Below are 26,655 nucleotides of genomic sequence, written 5' to 3' on the forward strand. Positions count from 1 at the left end.
CAAACCCTCCCTCGGTGTCGGGGAGGAAGGGAGAAAGAATGGGGGGGGGCTTCTACCACAGCCTGCAATAAAAAGATAGACATGAGAAGACCGCAGTAGCGGAAGAGCCTTGCTATGATCACAACGTGTTGAGGCTTGAATCATAGCCTAGCTTACAGTGAAAGTCAAGATGGCTTAGCCCCTGGCATACATTAAACACGCACGCACACATGACATCTATAAAACACAAACAAAAGAAAGTGTCAAGGGGCATACAGCAACATGCAGATCGTCCCTCGGGCCCTTGGATGAGTGTTCTCTCCTTGTCAAAGGGGAGAACACTGGAGACTTCAGGTCTCCTCATTTCCACAGAGAGAGGTTATCAGTATTCACCCTTTAGCCCCAAAATGTATGTGTCCTCTCCCCTCCCCCATCTTCTTTCAAAATCCCAGTCAGCAGGGACCTTGAAGGGAAGTGAGAGCTCTCCGTCTCTGTGTGAGCAGAGATCAGTTAATAGGCTGGCCTAGTCTAATCCTCTAGGTATGGCTTCCCCTCTGGAAGGAAAGGAGAAAACCTACAGAAAGCAGATGCATTTCAACACGCACCACCGGTTGCTTTAGTAGTCAGGAGTGAGAGGGCAAAGAAGAAGTGGAAGGAAAGTGGGTCAGTACAGTCTGGTCAGCTACAGACATCTTTCCAGATGTATGGAAATGACAACCCTTAGGTGTTTTGACCTCTCCACTCCAGATATGAGTGTAAGAATTCAATTCCTTAATGACGGTTCTCAACAAACATACCATACAGTAAATCATGAATAACATTTTAGGCATATAAAATGGATTTATTCACCACAAAATAACAGAAATTCCAGTTAATCAAAACACACGGCACAATTCCAAAGGTCATGGAATGGCATTTGATTGGTTGAGGAAATGTTATCGTCTCGGAGAGACGAAAACAAGAGAGCGATTGTTTGTTTTCCCACAGCGACTAGAAAGACGAGAGACTCTGGGACTCTTCCAAATAGGCTTTTCTTCTTTATTTTCTTTTTACTGAGGATCAGTCAACAGTCCCCCCCCCCCCCACACAGTTTCAAACCATCACCATGAATAACAAAGCAATTAAACTACAACAACTAAAGTAGAGCCTAGTTAAGATTCAGACCAGGAGCTACAAGTAAGAACACATGGGGTTACATTAAAATGACAATATATTACACAAATAATACAATCAAAGACAGCTGGAGTGGTTTGTGAAGAAATGTACATTTCAAATTCAACACAAACGAAGGGTACAAGTGAGAGCGAGTGTGTGTTTCATGGAGGTCATCCCAAGCCAAAGTGTAACACACACACAAAGGCAGGACTCATTGGCACGTGTGGGACTGGCATGCCAGTCATGCTGCCACCCTTCTGGGCAAAGAGGCCAACAACCCTGGACGCAGTGCCAACTGTCTGAGGAAGGTAGGGATCAAGGTTGTGTGCCCGCAACGGGACCCTATTTCCTATTTAGTGCACTAGTTTTGAGTCCAATGCAGGCCCTGGTCAAAAGTAGTGCAGTATATTTGGAATAGGGAGCCAATTCCACATGCAAACCATGTAATCTCCACCATGGCTACATAAATATGTACATCCCCAATATAGTGCACTACTGGTCAAAAGTAGTGCACTATACAGAGAATAGGGTGCCATTTAGGATGTGGCCAATGACTAATAACTAATGAAGTTAAAGATGAGAGAAACACATGGTGACTTAACTGCCATTCAAAGCCTTGCCATTGAAATGCTTCTGTGATATTGATTAGAAGTGGAATTTTATGCTTGAAGTTTGGGAATATTTGGGAATTTTTGGAAGTTGCCCGCCTCCTCTCAATAGGATGAAGAGAGACAGTATGTGACAGCGCTGTCATTGTTGAGCCTTCACTGTCAGACCTCCCCCAACTGAAAAGCCAAGAAGACACAAGGCTAAAAAGGAGAAACTAGACCCATAGATGACACTCCAAGGAAGCCGCAACATTGGCTTTTGACACTATATCTAGATTTACCTGATTTATCTAGAAAACCTGACATACTAAACACATACCATCCTAAATAAAATGGCATCATGGAGCATCACTAACTGTACAGCTCAGACTGGGCGTGGATGTGTAGTGTTTCTGTGAACGAAAAGGTAGACAAGCACCATCTTGGAATAGGGCTGCTTGCATTGGAATCATTAACTTCAAACTTCCACTTAGTCATGCATTAATGTTAATGGGAGACTAAATTAAAATTAGACTTCAGTAAAAACCCATCACTTTGTGCATAGCACTTGTATGTAAAGGATAAACACACCGGGAGCCAGTTACGAGAGCATCAGATCAGCCAGTAAAATACATTTTAAAAAATTGAAAATAAATATGAAAAATAGAACATATCTGAAATAGATTCAGATAAGAGGGCCGACTGAGCAGAACCACACAGAATAACATCTGTCACATTCTTTTTCACCTAAATACAAGGCTTACTATACTTCCTGGTGGGTTTGCTTCTCACTGAAGCACCAAGGCTGTATCCCAAATGGCACCCTATTCCCTATATAGTGCACTACTTTAGACTAGAGTGCCATTTGAATAGGGCGCCATTTGGGTCGCATTCCAGGTTTCACAACCCCCCTCGGCCCTCATTCCATTCAGGATATGAAGTTACCCAGAAGTACACTGTTTCAGACTGAAAATTAAAAACAAAAACAGTTTCTAGTTTCTGAGTGGGACATACAAAACATTACACTTTTTTAAGGTGTAAACAAAAAAAAAGCATAAAAGCATAAAAAATATATTAATACAAGATAAAAGAGACATGCAAAGCTAGGAAGTACCTAGACGGCTTCTGAAAATCTCATTAACCAGTTTGATAGTTCCTTCCCCTGGATGTTTTGGGGCGACTTTACTTCTGTTGAGTGGAGGGGCCCAATGTTGGACCCTTTCAGTGAGAGTTGGATGTATTTTTGTCACAGTGTAGCCCTCAGACTATCATCCTATCAGACCCACCAGGCTCATGGGGCTTTTAGGTTTGGGTCTCTGGTCACATGAAACCAATAGGCGTGTGTTGTGCCCCCCATACCACAGTCAGTCTGAGTCTCAGCTTTCCTAATCCTATAAACACTTCCTATGCACATTCCTTCATCGCCCTCTCCTTCTGTCTCACTTTCAAAACCCATACCGCAGCCATGACGCTCAATAAGATTAAACACACTATCAGAGCATCATTCTTCACTGTCTCCTATCTGTCTATTCTTTCTGCATCCCACAATTACTCCCACACCCATCCCTCACTCTTTCCTTCTATTGACATCCTAGCACGCTATACAACTTGTCAACACCAAGGTTAGTATTATTTCTAGACTCATTGTTAGATTTGACTTGGATGAAGACATTCATAACAAATCTGCCTGTCAGAGCTAAACTAGGCTTGTGACTGCCAGGGGGCAGGGGCGAAGGGTGTGATTGTGAGTGAGTGTGTGGGAGGGGGGGGTCGCACCAAGCCAAGGCAGCAGATCCTGTAATTGGCACTAGCCCAGAGGGGCACCGGGACAAAAGACATCTGTAACTCATACACAAAGGGCAATGCCGAGCAACCTCGAGCCCCAGCTTCATTCAACAGCACCCTGTACTGACGTGTCTGAACAACTAACTGCAGGACCTCAGCAGGGGAAGAGGGTGGTGTTGGAGTGCTGATTCCCTTCCCTCCTTCTCAGAAAGACCACCTAGCCCCCTCCACCTCTCTCTGCCTGCTGGGAAACTCCACACTGTCACAGAGCAGGCCTGGGCTGGCTTAGAACATCTGTAACTGTTCTCTGCTCTGTGGGGAACGGGCTCTCCCACTCCTTCAGATTTTAGGGGGGTTCCCAATTCATATAAATTCCAGAGGTGGTTCCAGAGAATGGTTCAGTCCGTCCAGGAGTTCACTGGGCAGTTAAAGAACACAGACCTCCCGGTTCATGGCCCCTACGGGGACAGAATGGTTCGTTCACTGCTTTACTGTTTGAGCCTCTGCACTGTAAACGAACACTGCCCCCTAGTCTATAAGCTCTATAGGTAGAGTGTGGTTCAGTCCTTCCAGGAGTCCACTGGGCCTCTGGGCAGTTAAAGATCACAGCACCCCTTGTCTGTGGCTCCTCCAGCGTGAGAGGCTCTTAAAACAGCAGACGGTATCCTCTCCAGCCCGTTTCCCTGTCCGTATTCGGCCTGCTTGGGAGAGGCCAGGCTCGGTCTCTAATATCTGGGTCTTTATCAAGAAGTCTGCGGAGATACAGTCAAGCAGGCTCAATTTCTCTGTTTCTCTCACTCTCTCTTTCTAGTCCATCAGAAACACATCCACCAGACCAAAGAAAAAACGGAGGGAAAAGTGGGGCCCAAGTGACAGAACAGATGAAGGAGTGATGAGGGGAAGAGAGAGGCAGAAGAGGTGGAGATGGTGATGTTCAAGTCCTGCCCTCCTGTCAGTCACTTCTCGAGCAGCTGCTTCCTCTGCTGTTCCAATAGGGCCTCCAGGTGGTCCGCCCTCTTCAGAGCAGCCTATGAGAGGAGAACAGCAGGGTTTAACACAGCTATCAATCATCTCTCACGTTCCAACTCAGTTCCTTTCTATCCTCTCCAATGTTTACTTAGTGTAAAACCCCTCTCAGAAACACACTGTCTCTCTCTACGTCCCAAATGGTGAGTTAATACCTATATCGTGCACTACTTTTGACCGGAGCCCTATTGGCTCTGGTCAAAAGTAGTGCACTGTAAAGGGAATCGGGTGCTCTTTGGGACCCAGACTAGGACTCACCTCATGCTGCTTCCTAAGGCTAGCCACAGTCTCTTCCTTTTTCAAGATGGCTGACTTCACCCTGCCATAATAAGAAAATGTGACAAAGAAACATAAGGAAAAATAACATTTGTTTGGCATTGAGAGTACTTTCTCCTTTCGCTGTTATTTCAAATGTAATTTTAATTTACATCCTACACTACCAACAATCACTGTCCCATTATACAGGTAACATAAACAAAGACAACAGTCTGAGCCCAGCTATTCTAGAACAGTGTAAACACTGGTGATTAAATTGACAGTGCCACAGTTAGTCCCATTGAAGTCTTTCCCAAGTGAGAACTGGCTATAATACCCTGTCACACAATCTCCTCTCCCTCTCCTCTCCCTTCCTTCTTTCCCTCTCTTTTCTTTCCCCTCCCTCCATCCTCACCGTTGGTGGACCTCTGCTAGCTCCTCCTCCTTCTCCCTGGTGACCCTCTCAACCTCCAGCCTTAGCCTGGCCCTGGCCTCCGATGTCTCGGTCTTCATCCTCCTGTTCTCATCCTCCGTCACGATGAGTCTTTCAGCAAACTCCTGCCTGATAACCTCTGCCAGGCTGCGACGCTCCTCAGACAGCTTGTCACGGATCTGGAGGAGAGAAGAGACAGGGGAGAGAGATACAGGATAGGGGTCAGGGGTGAGAAAGGGTTTACATGGGCATCATTTACCTAGATAAATCACCCTACAGTCTTGAACCAATATGCACCAACATGCATTTACCCAGTCATATGCACCAACATGTATTTACCCAGCCATATGCACCAACATGCATTTACCCAGTCATATGCACCAACATGTATTTACCCAGCCATATGCACCAACATGCATTTACCCAGTCATATGCACCAACATGTATTTACCCAGCCATATGCACCAACATGTATTTACCCAGCCATATGCACCAACATGTATTTACCCAGCCATATGCACCAACATGTATTTACCCAGCCATATGCACCAACATGTATTTACCCAGCCATATGCACCAACATGTATTTACCCAGCCATATGCACCAACATGTATTTACCCAGCCATATGCACCAACATGTATTTACCCAGCCATATGCACCAACATGTATTTACCCAGCCATATGCACCAACATGTATTTACCCAGCCATATGCACCAACATGTATTTACCCAGCCATATGCACCAACATGTATTTACCCAGTCATATGCACCAACATGTATTTACCCAGCCATATGCACCAACATATATTTACCCAGTCATATGCACCAACATGTATTTACCCAGTCATATGCACCAACATGTATTTACCCAGTCATATGCACCAACATGTATTTACCCAGTCATATGCACCAACATGTATTTACCCAGCCATATGCATCAACATATATTTACCCAGTCATATGCACCAACATGTATTTACCCAGTCATATGCACCAACATGTATTTACCCAGTCATATGCACCAACATGTATTTACCCAGCCATATGCATCAACATATATTTACCCAGCCATATGCACCAACATGTATTTACCCAGCCATATGCACCAACATGTATTTACCCAGCCATATGCACCAACAAGCTTTCAGCATGAAAAAGGGCCAACCAAGGAGGGGAGGAAGGAAGGCTGAGTTTTCAAAGTATTGGAACAAGGTCTGCTGGTGTCTGTACCTGTGTGAGGTCCTCGATCTCCTGCTCTCTCTGTCTGAGCTGGCCCTGTAGTGTGATCAGCTCTCCCTCCATCTCACTCTGCCTCTTCTTCATTTCCTGCTGCTTCTCCAAGGCAGACCTCTCAGAGCGCTCCAACTCTTTCAGCTCAGCCTCGTACTTCTCCCGCACACGCTTCACACTGACAGAGACACACAGATAGTCAGAAACAGTATATCAAGCTCCAAGGTGAAGTTTCCCCTAGGTACAGATCTAGGATCAGCTTTCCCTCCCACAATCCTAACCTTACCCATTAGTAGGAGAAATGCAAAGATGACCCAAGATCAGCATCTAGACCGTCTATCAACACTGTATATCGGGACTCCCGAGTGGCGCAGCGATCTAAGGCACAGCATCTCAGCGCTAGAGGCATCACTACAGACCCTGGTTCGATTTCAGGCTGTATCCCAACCGGCCGTGATTGGGAGTCCCATAGGGTGGCACATAATTGGCCCAGGATCGTCTGGGTTAGGGTTTGGTCGGGGTAGGCCGTCATTGTAAATAAGAATTTGTTCTTAACTGACTTACCTAGTTAAATAAAGGTTAAATTAAATAAAAATATCAACATGTAGACATTCTTTAGTATGTAGTATGTTCATCCATATGCATATTTATACACATAATCCTCGCAGCACTTGCAAACACACAGACATGGACACACACGGGAACGTCACATTTAATGGTGAGATGACTAACCGATTGTCAGCGGCCCGGTCACATTCGTCGCGGGCCCCGCTCGTCTCCTCCTCCAGCCTCTGAATGGCCAGCTCGATCTCTTTGTCCCGCCCCCGACGTACTTCCTCCTTCAGCTCGCGCTCTCGACTCAACAACCATGCTTCCTGCGCGCGACACACACACACACACACACACACACACACACACACACACACACACACACACACACACACACACACACACACACACACACACACACACACACACACACACACACACACACACACACACACACACACACACACACACACACACACACAGTAAACCCCTATGCCAGAATACAGACAAACCACTGGCACAACAGCAGCAGTGCACGTGCAGGTCATTGTGAAACTGGGATTGTTATGACTTTGTGACCATTAGTTTCTCTGACTGCTGCTGTGAACTTCCTCTGTCTTCCTTCCTGCCCGTCTCCATATGACCTTTGTCCTGTGGGTCTTAGTATTCACATGACATTTAAGAGGGGAGTGAGGAAGTGGGTGGGGGCAGATGGGAAGGTGGTGGTTTCAGATCGCTCAGAGAACTACCAACTCCCAAACACAATGAAAAATTACCCTATAAAAAGGCCCATGGAAAAACCCTGTGTGAGGGTGGTTGCTAGAGGCCTTCCTGAAAGGACCAGATTAGCAGAAATACATGTTTTAAATACAGAGACCCGTTATGAACAGACCCGAGGACAACTAGAACCGTTGCATATAGACCTGGTCAGATCCAGACCTGGCCCAATCCGAGTGAGGGAAGCAGCTATAACGTGACCGTTTAGTTACGGTAATTAGGCTTTTCCAAGCTCTGATGCTGCTACTGGTCATTAGATGCCTACTAAACTTGCTAACTGCCTGGTACTCAGCACTCTATTGTCCCTCTAATCATTCTGATATCAATGCAAATGTGTTGAAAATCTAATCAAACACTTCACGAGAGCCCATGAGCTCATGTTGCACAACATTTCTATAGACTATGCAATTGCAGGAGAAAACAGAGTGATGGCCTCTTAAAAAGAGGATCCCATCAGCTTTCTATAGGCTAGGCCTAATATATTTATTTCTCAACTTTCCTAATATTTAGCACATTGCTTCTCTTTACAATAGGATGGCTATTTAAGTGCATAGACTACATGTATTTTTTTCCTCCCGTTTCGATACAGGTGTATGATAATGGTCCATTCTAAATCAAAAGAAATTTCACACATATATTATTTAGTACATGCAAAGACAAGACTATATCAAGAATAGTCTGATGGGTGACAATATAAGCCTATCACTTGTGAACGAGGAATTTACCATGGCAAATATAAGGCATTATCAAGTGCTTGTCAAATTGTGAAAGAGTGACTGATGAAGTGTGCACAGCCTGTGAAAAAACAAAACAGAGCTCATGCCTTTCGCACAATCATCATTAGTCGCATCATGCAGCCTTAGAAAGTATAAAAAATGTAAACATATAGCCCAACTTTTGTATCACATTTTTGAATCATAATAAACTCAAAATTAAGCATATAGGAGTACCTGTTCCTTTGTTAGCTGCTAAACACAGAATAGCCACATGTGCGCACTCCCTCAAATTGTTTGGGGAAAATATCCTTTCTATTTTATTCAGCTTTGTTCAATTGTAATTCTTCATTCTATAAAATATTGCCATGGAATTCTAAGCAAATGTTGTCTGCTATGAACTAGTGTAGCCCACAGCCATATGGCATAGCCAGATCAGGGCCTAACATAAGGACAACTCAGAGTATGCTATTCTGTACTTCTGAAACAGACTACATTTCCTTCATATCACATTTCTTTAGACATGTCTAAAATAAATAATGGATTTATTGTGATGGACTAAGACTTTTTAAAACGTAGATGTCTGCAAACAACAAAGGAAAAAGATCTTCAAGGACAACAACCACCCGAGCCACTGCCTGTTCACCCCTCTATCATCCAGAAGGCGAGGTCAGTACAGGTGCATCAAAGCAGGGACCGAGAGACTGAAAAACAGCTTCTATCTCAAGGCCATCAAACTGTTAAACAGCCATCACTAACATTGAGTGGCTGCTGCCAACATACTGACTCAACTCCAGCCACTTTAATAATGGAAAAATTGATGTATTCAATTTATCACTAGCCACTTTATGTAATGTTTACATACCCTACATTACTCATCTCATATGTATATACTGTACGCTATACCATCTACTGCATCTTGCCATCTTGATGTACTGTATCACTAGCCACTTTAAAACAATGCCACTTCATATAATGTTTTCATACCCTACATTACTCATCTCATATGTAAAGTGGGGAGAACAAGTATTTGATACATTGCCGATTTTGCAGGTTTTCCTACTTACAAAGCGTGTAGAGGTCTGTCATTTTTTTATCATAGGTACACTTCAACTGTGAGAGACGGAATCTAAAACAAAAATCCAGAAAATCACATTGTATGATTTTTAAGTAATTCATTTGCATTTTATTGCATGACATAAGTATTTGATCACCTACCAACCAGTAAGAATTTGGCTCTCACAGTCCTGTTAGTTTTTCTTTAAGAAGCCCTCCTGTTCTCCACTCATTACCTGTATTAACTGCACCTGTCCACACACTCAATCAAACAGACTCCAACCTCTCCACAATGGCCAAGACCAGAGAGCTGTGTAAGGACATCAGGGATAAAATTGTAGATCTGCACACGGCTGGGATGGGCTACAGGACAATAGGCACGCAGCTTGGTGAGAAGGCAACAACTGTTGGCGCAATTATTAAAAAATGGAAGAAGTTCAAGATGACGGTCAATCACCCTCGGTCTGGGGCTCCATGCAAGATCTCACCTCGTGGGGCATCAATGATCATGAGGAAGGTGAGGGATCAGCTCAGAACTACACGGCAGGACCTGTCAATGACCTGAAGAGAGCTGGGACCACAGTCTCAAAGAAAACCATTAGTAACACACTACGCCGTCATGGATTCAAATCCTGCAGCACACGCAAGGTCCCCCTGCTCAAGCCAGCGCATGTCCAGGCCCGTCTGAAGTTTGCCAATGACCATCTGGATGATCCAGATGAGGAATGGGAGAAGGTCATGTGGTCTGATGAGACAAAAATAGAGCTTTTTGGTCTAAACTCCACTCGCCGTGTTTGGAGGAAGAAGGATGAGTACAACCCCAAGAACACCATCCCAACCGTGAAGCATGGAGATGGAAACATCATTCTTTGGGGATGGTTTTTTCTGCAAAGGGGACAGGACGACTGCACCGTATTGAGGGGAGGATGGATGGGGCCATGTATCGCGAGACCTCCTTCCCTCAGTAAGAGCATTGAAGATGGGTCGTGGCTGGGTCTTCCAGCATGACAACGGCCCGAAACACACAGCCAGGGCAACTAAGGAGTGGCACCGTAAGAAGCATCGCAAGGTCCTGGAGTGGTCTAGCCAGTCTCCAGACCTGAACCCAATAGAAAATCTTTGGAGGGAGCTGAAAGTCCGTATAACCCAGCGACAGCCCCGAAACCTGAAGGATCTGGAGAAGGTCTGTATGGAGGAGTGGGCCAAAATCCCTGCTGCAGTGTGTGCAAACCTGGTCAAGAACTACAGGAAACGTATGATCTCTGTAATTGCAAACAAAGGTTTCTGTACCAAATATTAAGTTCTGCTTTTCTGATGTATCAAATACTTATGTCATGCAATAAAATGCAAATTAATTACTTAAAAATCATACAATGTGATTTTCTGGATTTCTGTTTTAGATTCCGTCTCACAGTTGAAGTGTACCTATGATAAAAATTACAGACCTCTACATGCTTTGTAAGTAGGAAAACCTGCAAAATCGGCAGTGTATCAAATACTTGTTCTCCCCACTGTATATACTGCATCTTGCCATCCTGATGTAATGTATCACTAGCCACTTTAAACAATGCAGCTTTATATATTTTCATACCCTACATTACTCATCTCATATGTATATACTGTACTCTATATCATCTACTGCATCTTGCCTATGCCGTTCGGCCATCACTCATTTATATATTTGTATGTACATATTCGCATTCATTCCTTTACACTTGTGTGTATAAGGTAGTTGTTCTGGAATTGTTAGGTTATATTACTTGTTAGATATTACTGCACGGTCGGAACTAGAAGCACAAGCATTTCGCTACACTTGCATTAACATCTGCTAACCATGTGTATGTGACAAATACATTTGATTTGCATCAGTAGTTTGTAGGCTATGCAAGTAAGCCAGGAGGTGCTAAATGTGTTTATGTTAATTAATGGTCAATTACCGTGAGACCGGCAGTTATTTGCTTGACAATCACCGGCTGCCAAAATGTCATGACCGCCACAGCCCTACTATGGACATAACCTGGGTTTGACAGCGTGGGCTGTTAGGACACTGGCTAAGTTGGCCAATGCAGTGCTGAGTGTGTATTGGTCTGCCACACTGCACCATAGCAGTGCTAGGAGAGAGGGAGTGCATTTAACTAGAGTGCTTAACAAGCAAGTAGGGAGGGCGAAGGGACAAACACACAGACATGGACAAAGTGTTCACGCATGCACACACACCTCCTTCTTCATGTAGTTCTCCTCCCAGGTCTGTTTCTCGATCTCCAGGCGTTCTCTGAGGGCTTTTATCTCCACCTAGACAGACAAGGAGCAAAGTTAGACCAGACAACAAAACACAACCCATGTTAGCCAGTATGAGTGTCTGTAGGCCAGTCTCTATGGTCCTTTGTAGCTCAGTTGGAAGAGCATGGCGCTTGCAAAGCCAAGATTGTTATTTTGATTCCCACTGTGACCCGCTGTACAAAAAAAGCATGCACTGCACGGCTGTAAATAGTTTTGTATAAAAGCATCTGCTAAATGGCATCATTTCAGCAAAAATACAAGAGGCCATATGTTTTGAAATGTGTATCATGGCTGTGACGTGGTGAATGATTTTATACAACGGGTTACAAGCATTAAAAAGCAAGATTCTTTCCCAAACCATAACTGTTAAAACAAAACTTGATGCTACATTCACTAACACTAGTTGTCAAATGCAATTTTAGGCGTTCTCTGGTCGTTAGTGCCAATTGCATGTAAAGCAAAACAAAACCAAGCACTGGTTGATAGTTCCAGAACTTTGCAGGTTACTATGGCAAACAAAAATGGTTGCTATGGAGAAATTTCTTAAAGTGCAGTCGAAAAAACCATCAAGCGCTATGATGAAACTGGCTCTCATGAGGACCGCCAAAGGAAAGGAAGACCCATAGATACCTCTGCTGCAGAGGATAAGTTCATTTGAGTTACCAGGCTCAGAAATTGCAGCCCAAATAAATGCTTCAGAATTCAAGTAACAGACATCTCAACATTAACTGTTCAGAGGAGAATGTGTGAATCAGGCCTTCATGGTCGAATTAGTAGGTGAACGGATGATCTCCGCATATGTGGTTCCCACCGTGAAGCATGGAGGAGGTGTGATGGTGCTTTGCTGGTGCCACTGTCTGTGACTTACTTAGAATTCAAGGCACACTTAACCAGCATGGCTACCACAGCATTCTGCAGCGATACGGCATCCCATCTGGTTTGCGCTTAGTGGGACTATCATTTGTTTTTCAACAGGACAATGACCCAACACTCCTCCAGGCTGTGTAAGGGCTATTTGACCAAGAAGGAAAGTGATGGAGTGCTGCATCAGATGACCTGGCCTCCACAATCACCCTACCTCAACCCAATTGAGATGGTTTGGGATGAGTTGGACTGCAGAGTGAAGGAAAAGCAGCCAACAAAAGCTCAGAATATGTGGGAACTCCTTCAAGACTCTTGGAAAAGCATTCCATGTGAAGCTGGTTGAGAGAATGCCAAGAGTTTGCAAAGCTGTCAAGGCAAAGGGTGGCTACTTTGAAGAATCTAAAATATATTTTGATTTGTTTAACACTTTTTAGTTTACTACATGATTCCATATGTGTTATTTGATAGTTTCTGTCTTCACTATTCTTCTACAATGTAGAAAATAGTAAAAATAAAGAAAAACCCTTGAATGAATAGGTGTGTCCAAACTTTTGACTGGTACTGTATGCATACAGTATATCTATAAAAGTACGCCAAATCATGATTTCGACTGGCTGAGAAAAGCTGCCTGTCAATCTCGTCCTAACTCCCTCATTACTATAGGACACAGTAGAGATAGAAATTCAATATTCCAACAATGTAGCAAATGTCGGAGATAATGTCTAGATGCTTTTTACAGTCGAGATCAAGTATATAAATTGCATGGCTGGGCAGTGGATCTGTAAAAATAGTAGTAGTTGTAGTAGTGCGTTGCTAGGTAACAACGGCACTTTTTATGAATGTACTGGCTCTGTGTATGTTGTCTAGTATATAATGGGCAGGATAGGCTCTAACAATGGGAATTACAAACCACCCGTTGTATAATAATTTATATTATTATTGTGGTAGGGACAGGTACCGTCCATTACCTGGTGCCTCCTCTCCTGCTCCTCCCTGCTTTTCTCCAGCTCTTCTCTAAGAGCTCTCCCTGCCAGGGAGCTGTTATCCTCCAGTTGCTTCCTCAGGTCCTCCAGCTCAGCACGCTGCCTGCAGGGCGGTGATAGAGGACATCAACTTTAGAGATGCTTCACTGATACTTGACTTGCACACATCAAATAGTAGGCATTACATTACTAGTAATGTCTCATGGACAGATGCACGTAACATAGGATGGTATTGTAGCGTCTGTCAATTTGCAGACGTGTTGCTGTGCGTTTTGTTGCTGTGCGTTTTGTTGCCAAACTTACTTAACTAGCTGACAACTTTATGTTTGTTTTTTTTCTTTTTAATTACCGTTTATATTTTTAGTTTTTCCATCACAACTTTTTTCCCTCATTCAACTTTTTCACTCCGGATGCTTTATCTGGACATGGTTCGTCAGCACTTTCAACTGCCGAAGCTGAGTAGTAACATTAACATGATGTCTTCTAATTGCAGTCGCTGTACTCATAATATACAGGAGAACGATCGCCTTCTGGCGAGGATAGCTGTGCTGCAAGCCCAGCTTCAGACGCAATCGTTAGGCAAGGGTAATTTCAGTGTAGGAAAGGATGAAACAGCGTCTGTGCCACCAGTAAGTACAGATAGTAACGTTAGTATAAATCCCCCCCGCACAGTCCCCGCAGCCGGACAACTTTCTCATGGCTTCTGGAGGGAAATGCTGTAGGAATGCTCAACTGGTGTCGCTCATTCAGCTGACAGAAACTTTCAACCGGTTTTCCCCATTAAGTAGCGAGTCGGAGTCTGAGGCCGAGTCTTCTCTTGTCTCTACTCCTCCCGTTACGGGGTCTGAGACGCCGAAGGCTCCCACCATTAGCTCTGACAAATTGAAAACCCTAGTCATTGGCGACTCCATTACCCGCAGTATTAGACTTAAAACGAATCACCCAGCGATCATACACTGTTTACCAGGGGGCAGGGCTACCGACGTTAAGGCTAATCTGAAGATGGTGCTGGCTAAAGCTAAAACTGGCGAGTGTAGAGAGTATAGAGATATTGTTATCCACGTCAGCACCAACGATGTTAGGATGAAACAGTCAGAGGTCACCAAGCGCAACATAGCTTCAGCGTGTAAATCAGCTAGAAAGATGTGTCGGCATCGAGTGATTGTCTCTGGCCCCCTCCCAGTTAGGGGGAGTGACGAGCTCTACAGCAGAGTCTCACAACTCAATCGCTGGTTGAAAACTGCTTTCTGCCCCTCCAAAAAGATAGAATTTGTAGATAATTGGCCCTCTTTCTGGAACTCACCCACAAACAGGACCAAGCCTGACCTGCTGAGGAGTGACGGACTCCATCCTAGCTGGAGGGGTGCTCTCATCTTATCTACCAACATAGACAGGGCTCTAACTCCTCTAGCTCCACAATGAAATAGGGTGCAGGCCAGGCAGCAGGCTGTTAGCCAACCTGCCAGCTTAGTGGAGTCTGCCACTAGCATAGTCAGTGTAGTCAGCTCAGCCATCCCCATTGAGACTGTGTCTGTGCCTCGACTTAGGTTGGGCAAAACTAAACATGGCGGTGTTCGCCTTAGCAATCTCATTAGGATAAAGACCTCCTCCATTCCTGCCATTATTAAAAGAGATCGTGATACCTCACATCTCAAAATAGGGTTACTTAATGTTAGATCCCTCACTTCAAAGGCAGTTATAGTCAATGAACTAATCACTGATCATAATCTTGATGTGATTGGCCTGACTGAAACATGGCTTAAGCCTGATGAATTTACTGTGTTAAATGAGGCCTCTCCTCCTGGTTACACTAGTGACCATATCCCCCGTGCATCCCGCAAAGGCAGAGGTGTTGCTAACATTTACGATAGCAAATTTCAATTTACCAAAAAAAAAAAATGACGTTTTCGTCTTTTGAGCTTCTAGTCATGAAATCTATGCAGCCTACTCAATCACATTTTATAGCTACTGTTTACAGGCCTCCTGGGCCATATACAGCGTTCCTCTCTGAGTTCCCTGAATTCCTATCGGACCTTGTAGTCATAGCAGATCATATTCTAATTTTTGGTGATTTTAATATTCATATGGAGAAGTCCACAGGCCCACTCCAAAAGGCTTTCGGAGCCATCAACGACTCAGTGGGTTTTGTCCAACATGTCTCTGGACCTACTCACTGCCACAGTCATACCACAGTCATACTCCTAGTTTTGTCCCATGGAATAAATGTTGTAGATCTTAATGTTTTTCCTCATAATCCTGGACTATCGGACCACCATTTTATTACGTTTGCAATCGCAACAAATAATCTGCTCAGACCCCAACCAAGGAGCATCAAAAGTCGTGCTATAAATTCTCAGACAACACAAAAATTCCTTGATGCCCTTTCAGACTCCTTCTGCCTACCCAAGGACGTCAGAGGACAAAAATTTGGTTAACCACCTAACTGAGGAACTCAATTTAACCTTGCGCAATACCCTAGATGCAGTTGCACCTCTAAAAACGAAAAACATTTGTCATAAGAAACTAGCTCCCTGGTATACAGAAAATACCCGAGCTCTGAAGCAAGCTTCCAGAAAATTGGAACGGAAATGGCGCCACACCAAACTGGAAGTCTTCCGACTAGCTTGGAAAGACAGTACCGTGCAGTATCGAAGAGCCCTCACTGCTGCTCGATCATCCTACTTTTCCAACTTAATTGAGGAAAATAAGAACAATCCAACATTTATTTTTGATACTGTTGCAAAGCTAACTAAAAAGCAGCATTCCCTAAGAGAGGATGGCTTTCACTTCAGCAGTAATAAATTCATGAACTTCTTTGAGGAAAAGATCATGACCATTAGAAAGCAAATTACGGACTCCTCTTTAAATCTGCGTATTCCTCCAGGGCTTAGCTGTCCTGGATCTGCACAGCTCTGCCAGGGCCTGAGATTGGGAGAGACACTTAAGTGTTTTAGTACTATATCTCTTGACACAATGATGAAAATAATCATGGCCTCTAAACCTTCAAGCTAAATACTGGATCCGATTCCAACTAAACTACTGAAAGAGCTGCTTCATGTGCTTGGCCCTCCTATGTTGAACATAATAAACGGCTCTCTATCCACCGGATGTGTACCAAACTCACTAAAAGTGTCAGTAATAAAGCCTCTCTTGAAAAAGCCAAACCTTGACCCGGAAAATATAAAAAACTATCGGCCTATATCGAATCTTCCATTCCTCTCAAAAATGTTAGAAAAAGCTGTTGCGCAGCAACTCACTGCCTTCCTGAAGACAAACAATGTATACGAAATGCTTCAGTCTGGTTTTAGACCCCATCATAGCACAGACTGCACTTGTGAAGGTGGTAATTGACCTTTTAATGGCGTCAGACCGAGGCTCTGCATCTGTCCTCGTGCTACTAGACCTTAGTGCTGCCTTTGACACCATCGATCACCACATTCTTTTGGAGAGACTGGAAACCCAAATTGGTCTACACGGACAAGTTCTGGCCTGGTTTAGATCTTATCTGTCGGAAAGATATCAGTTTGTCTCTGTGAATGGTTTGTCCTCTGACAAATCAACTGTACATTTCGGTGTTCCTCAAGGTTCCGTTTTAGGACCACTATTGTTTTCCCTATATATTTTACCTCTTGGGGATGTTATTCGAAAACATAATGTTAACTTTCACTGCTATGCGGATGACACACAGCTGTACATTTCAATGAAACATGGTGAAGCCCCAAAATTGCCCTCGCTAGAAGCCTGTGTTTCAGACATAAGAAGTGGATGGCTGAAAACTTTCTACTTTTAAACCCAGACAAAACAGAGATGCTTGTTCTAGGTCCCAAGAAACAAAGAGATCTTCTGTTAAATCTGACAATTAATCTTGATGGTTGTAAAGTCGTCTCAAATAAAACTGTGAAGGACCTCTGCGTTACTCTTGACCCTGATCTCTCTTTTGACGAACATATCAAGACTGTTTTAAGGACAGCTTATTTCCATCTACGTAACATTGCAAAAATCTGAAATTTTCTGTCCAAAAATGACGCAGAAAAATTAATCCATGCATTTGTTACTTCTAGGTTAGACTACTGCAATGCTCTACTTTCCGGCTACCCGGATAAAGCACTAAATAAACTTCAGTTAGTGCTAAATACGGCTGCTAGAATCCTGACTAGAACCAAGAAATTTGATCATATTACTCCAGTGCTAGCTTACCTACACTGGCTTCCTGTTAAGGCAAGGGCTGATTTCAAGGTTTTACTGTTAACCTATAAAGCGTTACATGGGCTTGCTCCTACCTATCTTTCCGAGTTGGTCCTGCCGTACATACCTACACGTACGCTACGGTCACAAGACGCAGGCCTCCTAATTGTCCCTAGAATTTCTAAGCAAACAGCTGGAGGCAGGGCTTTCTCCTATAGATCTCCATTTTTATGGAACGGTCTGCCTACCCATGTGAGAGACGCAGACTCGGTCTCAACCTTTAAGTCTTTACTGAAGACTTATCTCTTCAGTAGGTCATATGATTGAGTGTAGTCTGGCCCAGGAGTGTGAAGGTGAACGGAAAGGCTCAGGAGCAACGGACCGCCCTTGCTGTCTCTGCCTGGCCGGTTCCCCTCTCTCCACTGGGATTCTCTGCCTCTAACCCTATTACAGGGGCTGAGTCACTGGCTTACTGGTGCTCTTTCATGCCGTCCCTAGGAGGGGTGCGTCACTTGAGTGGGTTGAGTTACTGACGTGATCTTCCTGTCTGGGTTGGCGCCCCCCCTTGGTTTGTGCTGTGGTGGAGATCTTTGTGGGCTATACTCGGCCTTGTCTCAGGATTGTAAGTTGGTGGTTGAAGATATCCCTCTAGTGGTGCAGGGGCTGTGCTTTGGCAAAGTGGGTGGGGTTATATCCTTCCTGTTTGGCCCTGTCCGGGGGTATCATCGGATGGGGCCACAGTGTCTCCTGACCCCTCCTGCCTCAGCCTCCAGTATTTATGCTGCAGCAGTTTATGTGTCGGGGGGCTAGGGTCAGTTGGTTATATCTGGAGTACTTCTCCTGTCGTATCCAGTGTCCTGTGTGAATTTAAGTATGCTCTCTCTAATTCTCTCCTTCTCTCTTTCGGAGAACCTGAGCCCTAGGACCATGCGTCAGGACTACCGGGCATGGTGACACCTTGCTGTTCCCAGTCCACCTGGCCTTGCTGCTGTTCCAGTTTCAACTGTTCTGCCTGCGGTTATGGAACCCCTACCTGTCCCAGACCTGCTGCTTTCAACTCTTAATGATCGGCTATGAAAAGCCAACTGACATTTATTCCTGATTATTATTTGACCATGCTTGTCATTTATGAAAATTTTGAAAATCTTGGCTCTCTCTAATTCTCTCCTTCTCTCTTTCTTTCTCTCTCTCGGAGGACCTGAGCCCTAGGACCATACGTCAGGACTACCGGGCATGATGACTCCTTGCTGTCCCCAGTCCACCTGGCCTTGCTGCTATTCCAGTTTCAACTGTTCTGCCTGCGGTTATGGAACCCCTACCTGTCCCAGACCTGCTGTTTTCAACTCTTAATGATCGGCTATGAAAAGCCAACTGACATTTATTCCTGATTATTATTTGACCATGTTTGTCACTTATGAACATTTTGAACATCTTGACCATGTTCTGTTATAATCTCCACCCGGCACAGCCAGAAGAGGACTGGCCACCCCTCATAGCCTGGTTCCTCTCTAGGTTTCTTCCTAGGTTTTGGCCTTTCTAGGGAGTTTTTCCTAGCCACCGTGCTTCTACACCTGCATTGCTTGCTGTTTAGGGTTTTAAGCTTGGTTTCTGTACAGCACTTCGAGATATTAGCTGATGTACGAAGGGCTATATAAAATAAACTTGATTTGATTTGAACAGAATGTGGCATGTGACGACTAACGAGGAACTTTGTCTCGGTACGCAGATGTTTGTCACTGATCATTTGGACAAATCACGATTTAGTAGGTGTTCCCATCTGTCGAGTTTGTCCTATACGTCCCGTTTAGGGGGGGGGGTTGGAGACTTTGCTAGTATCGTTTCTCATAAATCTGCCCCAGAACCTAACTGAGCATTTGGCGGAATTACGCAAGATTTAAGATCTGGATTTTTTTAGATTACATTACTACACACACATCATCACGATAGCCTAAATACTGTATGATTCTAATGTACTAAATACTGTACAGTAAAGTCAAATCAAGGCCATGTCATCAGTCTAATTGTACACACCAGTGTCTCCAGCGACTGAAGTGTTAGGTCTAGACATATAGAGATGACAACATTGGGTGTCAGCCTCTATCTTATCTATATGACCTTTGACATCACCTGGCGGCCAGCTGGTTGAGTCTCTCCTTCTCCTCAGACACCTCCTTGTAGAGTCTCCTCCTCTGCTGCTGTAAAGACATCTCCTCCTCCGCTAGCTGCTTCTCAAACCTGACCGGGAACACACACAAAACACAGTTAAACATCTGTAACCAGGTGGCCTAGGGTGGTCTACTCTAGCGGTCTAGGCTGCTGCCTCCGGTGCACTAAACAGCTGCAGCACAGGTTAGAATCCATCCCACTGCTTATACTCCAACGCAGCACACTCTACATCCTATCACCACTATCTCTCTATCCAATAAACATACAAAGACATCTAACTCTAACCCTCTGCTTCTCAAAACTGACAGGAATACACATACAGTGCATTCGGAAAGTATTCAGGCTCATTGACTTTTTATTTTATTTAACTATGCACGTCAGTTAAGAACAAATTCTTGTAGAATAAATTTGACGCGGAATTGAAGCGCTGCTGAGGTACACAATAGTAGATTTTGGAAGATAGAAGGTGCTCTTTGGTAAAAGGGGTAAAAAAAAGGAGGACCAAGGCACTTCATATACAGTGGGGCAAAAAAGTATTTAGTCAGCCACCAATTGTGCAAGTTCTCCCACTTAAAAAGATGAGAGAGGCCTGTAATTTTCATCATAGGTACACTTTACATTTAAGTCATTTAGCAGACGCTCTTATCCAGAGCGACTTACAAATTGGTGCATTCACTTCAACTATGACAGACAAAATAAGAAGAAAAAAAATCCAGAAAATCACATTGTAGGATTTTTTATTAATTTATTTGCAAATTATGGTGGAAAATAATTATTTGGGCAATAACAAAAGTTTATCTCAATACTTGGTTATATACCCTTTGTTGGCAATGACAGAGGTCAAACGTTTTCTGTAAGTCTTCACAAGGTTTTCACACACTGTTGCTGGTATTTTGGCCCATTCCTCCATGCAGATCTCCTCTAGAGCAGTGATGTTTTGGGGCTGTTGCTGGGCAACACGGACTTTCAACTCCCTCCAAAGATTTTCTATGGGGTTGAGATCTGGAGACTGGCTAGGTCACTCCAGGACCTTGAAATGCTTCTTACGAAGCCACTCCGTTGCCCGGGTGGTGTGTTTGGGATCATTGTCATGCTGAAAGACCCAGCCACGTTTCATCTTCAATGCCCTTGCTGATGGAAGGAGGTTTTCACTCAAAATCTCACGATACATGACCCCATTCATTCTTTCCTTTACACGGATCAGTCGTCCTGGTCCCTTTGCAGAAAACCAGCCCCAAAGCATGATGTTTCCACCCCCAGGCTTCACAGTAGGTATGGTGTTCTTTGGATGCAACTCAGCATTCTTTGTCCTCCAAACACGACACGTGAGTTTTTGCCAAAAAGTTATATTTTGGTTTCATCTGACCATATGACATTCTCCCAATCTTCTTCTGGATCATCCAAATGCTCTCCAGCAAACTTCAGACGGGCCTGGACATGTACTGGCTTAAACAGGGGGACACGTCTGGCACTGCAGGATTTGAGTCCCTGGCGGCGTAGTGTGTTACTGATGGTAGGCTTTGTTACTTTGGTCCCAGCTCTCTGCAGGTCATTCACTAGGTCCCCCCGTGTGGTTCTGGGATTTTTGCTCACCGTTCTTGTGATCATTTTGAGCCCACGGGGTGAGATCTTGCGTGGAGCCCCAGATCGAGGGAGATTATCAGTGGTCTTGTATGTCTTCCATTTCCTAATAATTGCTCCCACAGTTGATTTCTTCAAACCAAGCTGCTTACCTATTGCAGATTCAGTCTTCCCAGCCTTGTGCAGGTCTACAATTTTGTTTCTGGTGTCCTTTGACAGCTCTTTGGTCTTGGCCATAGTGGAGTTTGGAGTGTGACTGTTTGAGGTTGTGGACAGGTGTCTTTTATACTGATAACAAGTTCAAACAGGTGCCATTAATACAGGTAACGAGTGGAGGACAGAGGAGCCTCTTAAAGAAGAAGTTACAGGTCTGTGAGAGCCAGAAATCTTGCTTGTTTGTAGGTGACCAAATACTTATTTTCCACCATAATTTGCAAATAAATTCACAAAAAATCCTACAATGTGATTTTCTGGATTTCTTCTCTCATTTTGTCTGTCATAGTTGAAGTGTACTACCTATGATGAAAATTACAGGCCTCTCTCATATTTTTAAGTGGGAGAACTTGCACAATTGGTGGCTGACTAAATACTTTTTTGCCCCACTGTAATTAATTAAAATGCCTTTATTTGTATGGCATGTTTAATGGAAACAAAGTTAAAAACTCTGACGCGTTTCGGCTGCATGGCCTTCGTCATGCCCTTCAAAAGGGGCCTCCCTGATGAAGGCCATGTAGCCGAAACACGTCTGAGTTTTTAACATGATTGAGTCTTTGAATGAAGAGATTGAGATAAAACTGTCCAGTTTGAGTGTTTGTTGCTACTGCCAATCATTTGGCTATAGTAAGCAGCCTGGCAAGGCAAACATTAGCCAAACAACTTATTAGGAGCTATCTTTATGGCTAGCATCACCTAGCTAACATTAGCTGGATAGCTAGCAAGTGACATCAAAAGTGGATGAAGACATGGATAGGTGAAATGTCAACACAGGTGCAACACAGCAGCGCTACAGTAGCAGCAAGTGTAGTACTATGGGACACTAACAAGCTAGCTAGCTATAGTATAGGTAAATGTACGGTGAAGCTAACCCATATGAAGTAGCAACGTACATATTTAGCTCAGTGAGTAAATCACTCCATTACTAGTACTAACGCGACTGCACCGTTTTCAGATAATTAGTTTATCAGAAAAACAGTTGAATGGTAGCTAGCATAGTTAAAGGTACTCTTATGCTTGAAACAACTTTGGAACCAATTATTCACAGTTGTTAGGTTACCGGTAGCTAGCTACCTGGCTAGCTAGCTTTATTGGTCAAGGGAATAGGTTAGCTAGCATCTAGCGTTGCTGGTAAAACTCCAATAAATTCTGTATTAATCTTTGATCATTCAATTACTTTGCAAAAAGATGGCAGGAGAGTGGATTGTCCTTTGACTTGTCCTAGCTACCATTAAATGGGCTGTGCTCCGTAGCGATTAGCTAAGCTACCCTGACCGTGGCCGTTTGGTTTGTTAACAAATTGCAGAGTGTGCGCTGTGCAAGAGACAGTGTGGGCTGTGCACATGTAGGAAGTTGGAGATGTGCATGTCATATTAATCAATATTTTTAAGGAACCATACATCATAGTTCGGCAGGTGGAACTAAACAAGCATTTCTGCACTAGGACAGGAATTAGGTCAAAATAGTGGCAGCAACTTCCTCTGGAGGGGGACTTTAACCAATGATACGCTCCAATTGGGTTGTGACGGTCATGGAATTTTGGATGGCGGTAATTGACCAGCCAAATGACCACAGACAACGTAACAACCATTCAAATCCACATTTCTCCTCTCCTGCTGATAGCAATAGAAACAATTAATAAAACGGGTGACCCCATTCAGGTCAATGATGTCATACTGGGTGAAATGGCGGCAGAGAGGAAACGGTAAAGCGTGACGAAGTGACGAATCTGTCCACGAAGTGAGGAATTTTTGTATTAAGGTCAATAGATTGTGTCGAATTTTGTTGCTAATTTGCTACCTAAGGCTTATTTAAATCGAATGTAAGTTTTCTAATGGTTAGGTTTGTGGGGTTTCATGATGGGGTCAGTCACCGGCCTACATCCCAAATGGCACCCTATTCCGCACTACTTTTGATTAGAGCCCTGTGGGCCCTGGTCAGAAGTAGTGCACTATATAGGGAATAGGGTGCCATTTAGGACACAGACACTGCCTTCCTGGCGCTTTCATTGTTATACAGTCCTTCACTCTTATCACTACAGAGCAGGCAGTGTGACCACACCACAACAGCAGCTCCACAAAATGACACTAGGACGTGTGGGAAAGAGCAAACTGGTGGAAACAAGGCCATCTGTACAACGTGCTCACGTGGACACAGAAAGACATCTCTCCACCACACATACTCTAATGAATTCAGCTTCTGAAAGACAACCACATTGGTTAAGTATCTATATGGGTGGTTTGGTGATAAATTACTTATAAACCTACTTCCTGTCCATTATTTGGGGTTTCGTGTCTTGCCTTTACACATAGTGTGAATGTGTATGAGCTCACGTGCGTGCATATATTGTGTGCATACAAACCTCTGCTTGGCCAGTTCCCTCTCTCTCTGACACTGCTCGTCCCGGTCTCTCTCCAGCTGTTGTCGTAGCTCTTCACTCTGGCCAACGTAGCGTTGGGCTGCCCTCTCGTCTGCCTGCAGCAGCTCAGCCTCATGAAGCACCCGCAGCTTTTTCAGCTCTTGCTTGTGTTTACAGATCAGCTTCTGGATCTCTGGCTCCAGACCTGGCACAAAGCGAAAAGGAAGAACAAGAACGAAAAGTACAAGAGAGAGAGGAGAAAAAGATCACCAGTTAACACAGAAATAAACACAGCAGAATTGTTACACTGCAAACAAAGTAATTACTGTAATTGTGAAGAGATAAAAAAAACATTTGAGCTCTATGCATGAACTTCTCAGAAGTGAAATTAAGTTGAACCTAGACATTGAACTTGGGTCAGTTTCAGGTATTTTTCTCCCTAATAGGATTTAGTGGAGGTTAGCGTAGGATAAGCAGATCCTAGATCCTGCCTTCGAGGCAGCTTCAAATGAGGCCCTCCTCTCACCTTTCACAGTGATCTCTTTTATCTTCTTGGTCTTCTCGTCGATCCACTTCTCCCTGCGGACCTTCTCTGTGGCACTCATCAACTCTTTCAGCTTCTTGATCTCCTGAGGATGAAGAGGGGCAGGTTAGAGGTTAGGGTTAAGGTTAAATGTCAAAGGTCAATCTTCCTTTGGAGAGAAGTTACTACAGTGACTGGGAGGGACACGGTAGCGACACCATCTCTGTCACATCTTCCATGACAAAAGGTGCCTCAAAGAAACATCAAGGGTCATTTCTGTAGGCAAAAGATTAGGCTACATCCCACGTAACCAAGAATAGATGAGTGTAGTGATCATAGACATACATATATTCATGTTAAAATATTTATATACATCAATGGTATTGATATGCAAACAGGAATGGTTTGTGAGGCTACATTCCACATGAGGAATATGGTATGAAAGAATAGGGTTTAAGTGTTTTAATGGGTGAAGACTGAAGACAAACAGACAAGGGCTGAGAGAACACATACTGTAGGGTTAGTCAGCTGCCTAGGACAGGGGTTTAAAAACTGTTACAACACCAAGTCTACAGACAGACAGAGGCAGACTGTACCAGAATAGACTCACATGCATATATAGAGTCCTGACAGGAGAAAGGACAAATGAACAAAATGAATGAAAGAAAGAAGAGCACGACGGGAGTGATGAGTGGGTTAGGGAAAAAGGTTACCTCGCACAAGGGACCCAGAATTTGCCACACCTAGAGCCAGAGGAAAATGAGAAACAGACAGGACAGAGGAGGAAAGAGAAAAAAAAACAGAGTGATTAAAAAGCGACAATAGCAGAAGCAAGCAAAGCAGGCTAACACATAATGGCAAGGCGACAAGGCATAAGCAGAGAGAAGTCGCTAGCAGCAGAAGAGACTGTTAAAACACAAACATAGATAAAACACAAATACGGATCTCCTCTGCTTCCTCTAAGCCATAGTGGTGGATGGCTCAAGTCTGCATCCTAGTGGCCAGGACAGAAGATGGCAGATGTCAGTACTGTAAGAAGTGTGTGTATGTGTGTGTCACCCCTTACCAGTTCATGCTGCTCCTGCATCTGGCCGATCTTCTTAGTGTATTTCTGATCCACTAGTTTGAGCTCTCCCACCACTCCCTCACAACGCTCACTCAGAGCCTTCTTATCGTCTATTAGCTGCACAAACAGAGAGAAAATAGAGTAATATGGGAGAGAGGCTCTAACGACATTTCAGTTCAAAGGAGAGAGTGATGGTGTAGCCTTGGATTTTGGATAAGAGTAAGGGGGTCGTGTGTGTGTGTGTACCTGGTCTATAAACGTGAGGTGTCTCTGGATGGTGGCTTCATACTGCTCCTTCTGCAGAGTGAAGTTCCTGCTCAATTCCTTCTCTGTCTCCTTTACATGCCTTACTGTCAACTCCCTCTGCTGGGTCTGGGACAGAGAGAGAGGGGTGGAGAATGGGCGAGAGAGACAGATGGGACAGCTTAGCATGTGAACACTATAGACCAGGGATGGGCAACAGGTGGCCCGCAATTCAATTTGGCCACCCAAAGTTGTCTTAGTAAAAACAGATTGAGATGGGGTAAAGATATGACATCTGTAATTAATAAGTGTTCCCCTGTGAAAAAGAAAACATCACATATGGCTGTGAGATGGATATTGTGATGGAATACAGTGAATGTTATTCACGTTCTCACCAGAGCGGTCTGCAGCATGTTGACAGTGCGCCTCTTCTCCTCCAGCTCCAACTTCAGTCTCATCATGGAGCCAGTGACCTCAGCAGCCGTGGCTGAGGCCTGCTCTATTCCCGCAAGCTCCTCTTCTGACAACATCTAGAGACAGACAGAGACAGAGCTCACACACTGCAACACACACAATCCAACTCACTAACATCTAACTATTTTAGCAACACCTGATTGCAATCACCCTTCCAGCTCAAGATCTAA

The 26,655-nt window shown here is 44.1% G+C and overlaps 1 protein-coding gene across 2 annotated transcripts in view; it reads right to left on the bottom strand.

The window, feature by feature from the left end:
* Positions 1-799: 799 nt before the first annotated feature.
* Positions 800-26,655, bottom strand: part of cep131 (centrosomal protein 131) — a 42,550-nt gene continuing 16,694 nt past the window's right edge. The window contains exons 14-27 of one of the 2 annotated variants that reach the window (XM_055931866.1): positions 26,407-26,541; positions 26,015-26,140; positions 25,769-25,885; positions 25,416-25,445; positions 24,706-24,808; positions 24,183-24,384; positions 19,988-20,095; positions 13,661-13,778; positions 11,766-11,840; positions 7,186-7,328; positions 6,454-6,631; positions 5,203-5,399; positions 4,791-4,851; positions 800-4,534 (exon numbers count right to left, since the gene is read on the bottom strand). In XM_055931866.1, the coding sequence (XP_055787841.1) occupies positions 4,463-4,534; positions 4,791-4,851; positions 5,203-5,399; positions 6,454-6,631; positions 7,186-7,328; positions 11,766-11,840; positions 13,661-13,778; positions 19,988-20,095; positions 24,183-24,384; positions 24,706-24,808; positions 25,416-25,445; positions 25,769-25,885; positions 26,015-26,140; positions 26,407-26,541 (1,665 nt within the window). In that variant the 3' untranslated portion in view covers positions 800-4,462. The remainder of the gene's footprint in view (positions 4,535-4,790; positions 4,852-5,202; positions 5,400-6,453; positions 6,632-7,185; positions 7,329-11,765; positions 11,841-13,660; positions 13,779-19,987; positions 20,096-24,182; positions 24,385-24,705; positions 24,809-25,415; positions 25,446-25,768; positions 25,886-26,014; positions 26,141-26,406; positions 26,542-26,655) is intronic. The other variant, XM_055931876.1, reaches the window with a different exon arrangement.

Source organism: Salvelinus fontinalis, chromosome 1, assembly GCF_029448725.1.
Source record: "Salvelinus fontinalis isolate EN_2023a chromosome 1, ASM2944872v1, whole genome shotgun sequence".
Taxonomy (NCBI): Eukaryota; Metazoa; Chordata; class Actinopteri; order Salmoniformes; family Salmonidae; genus Salvelinus; species Salvelinus fontinalis.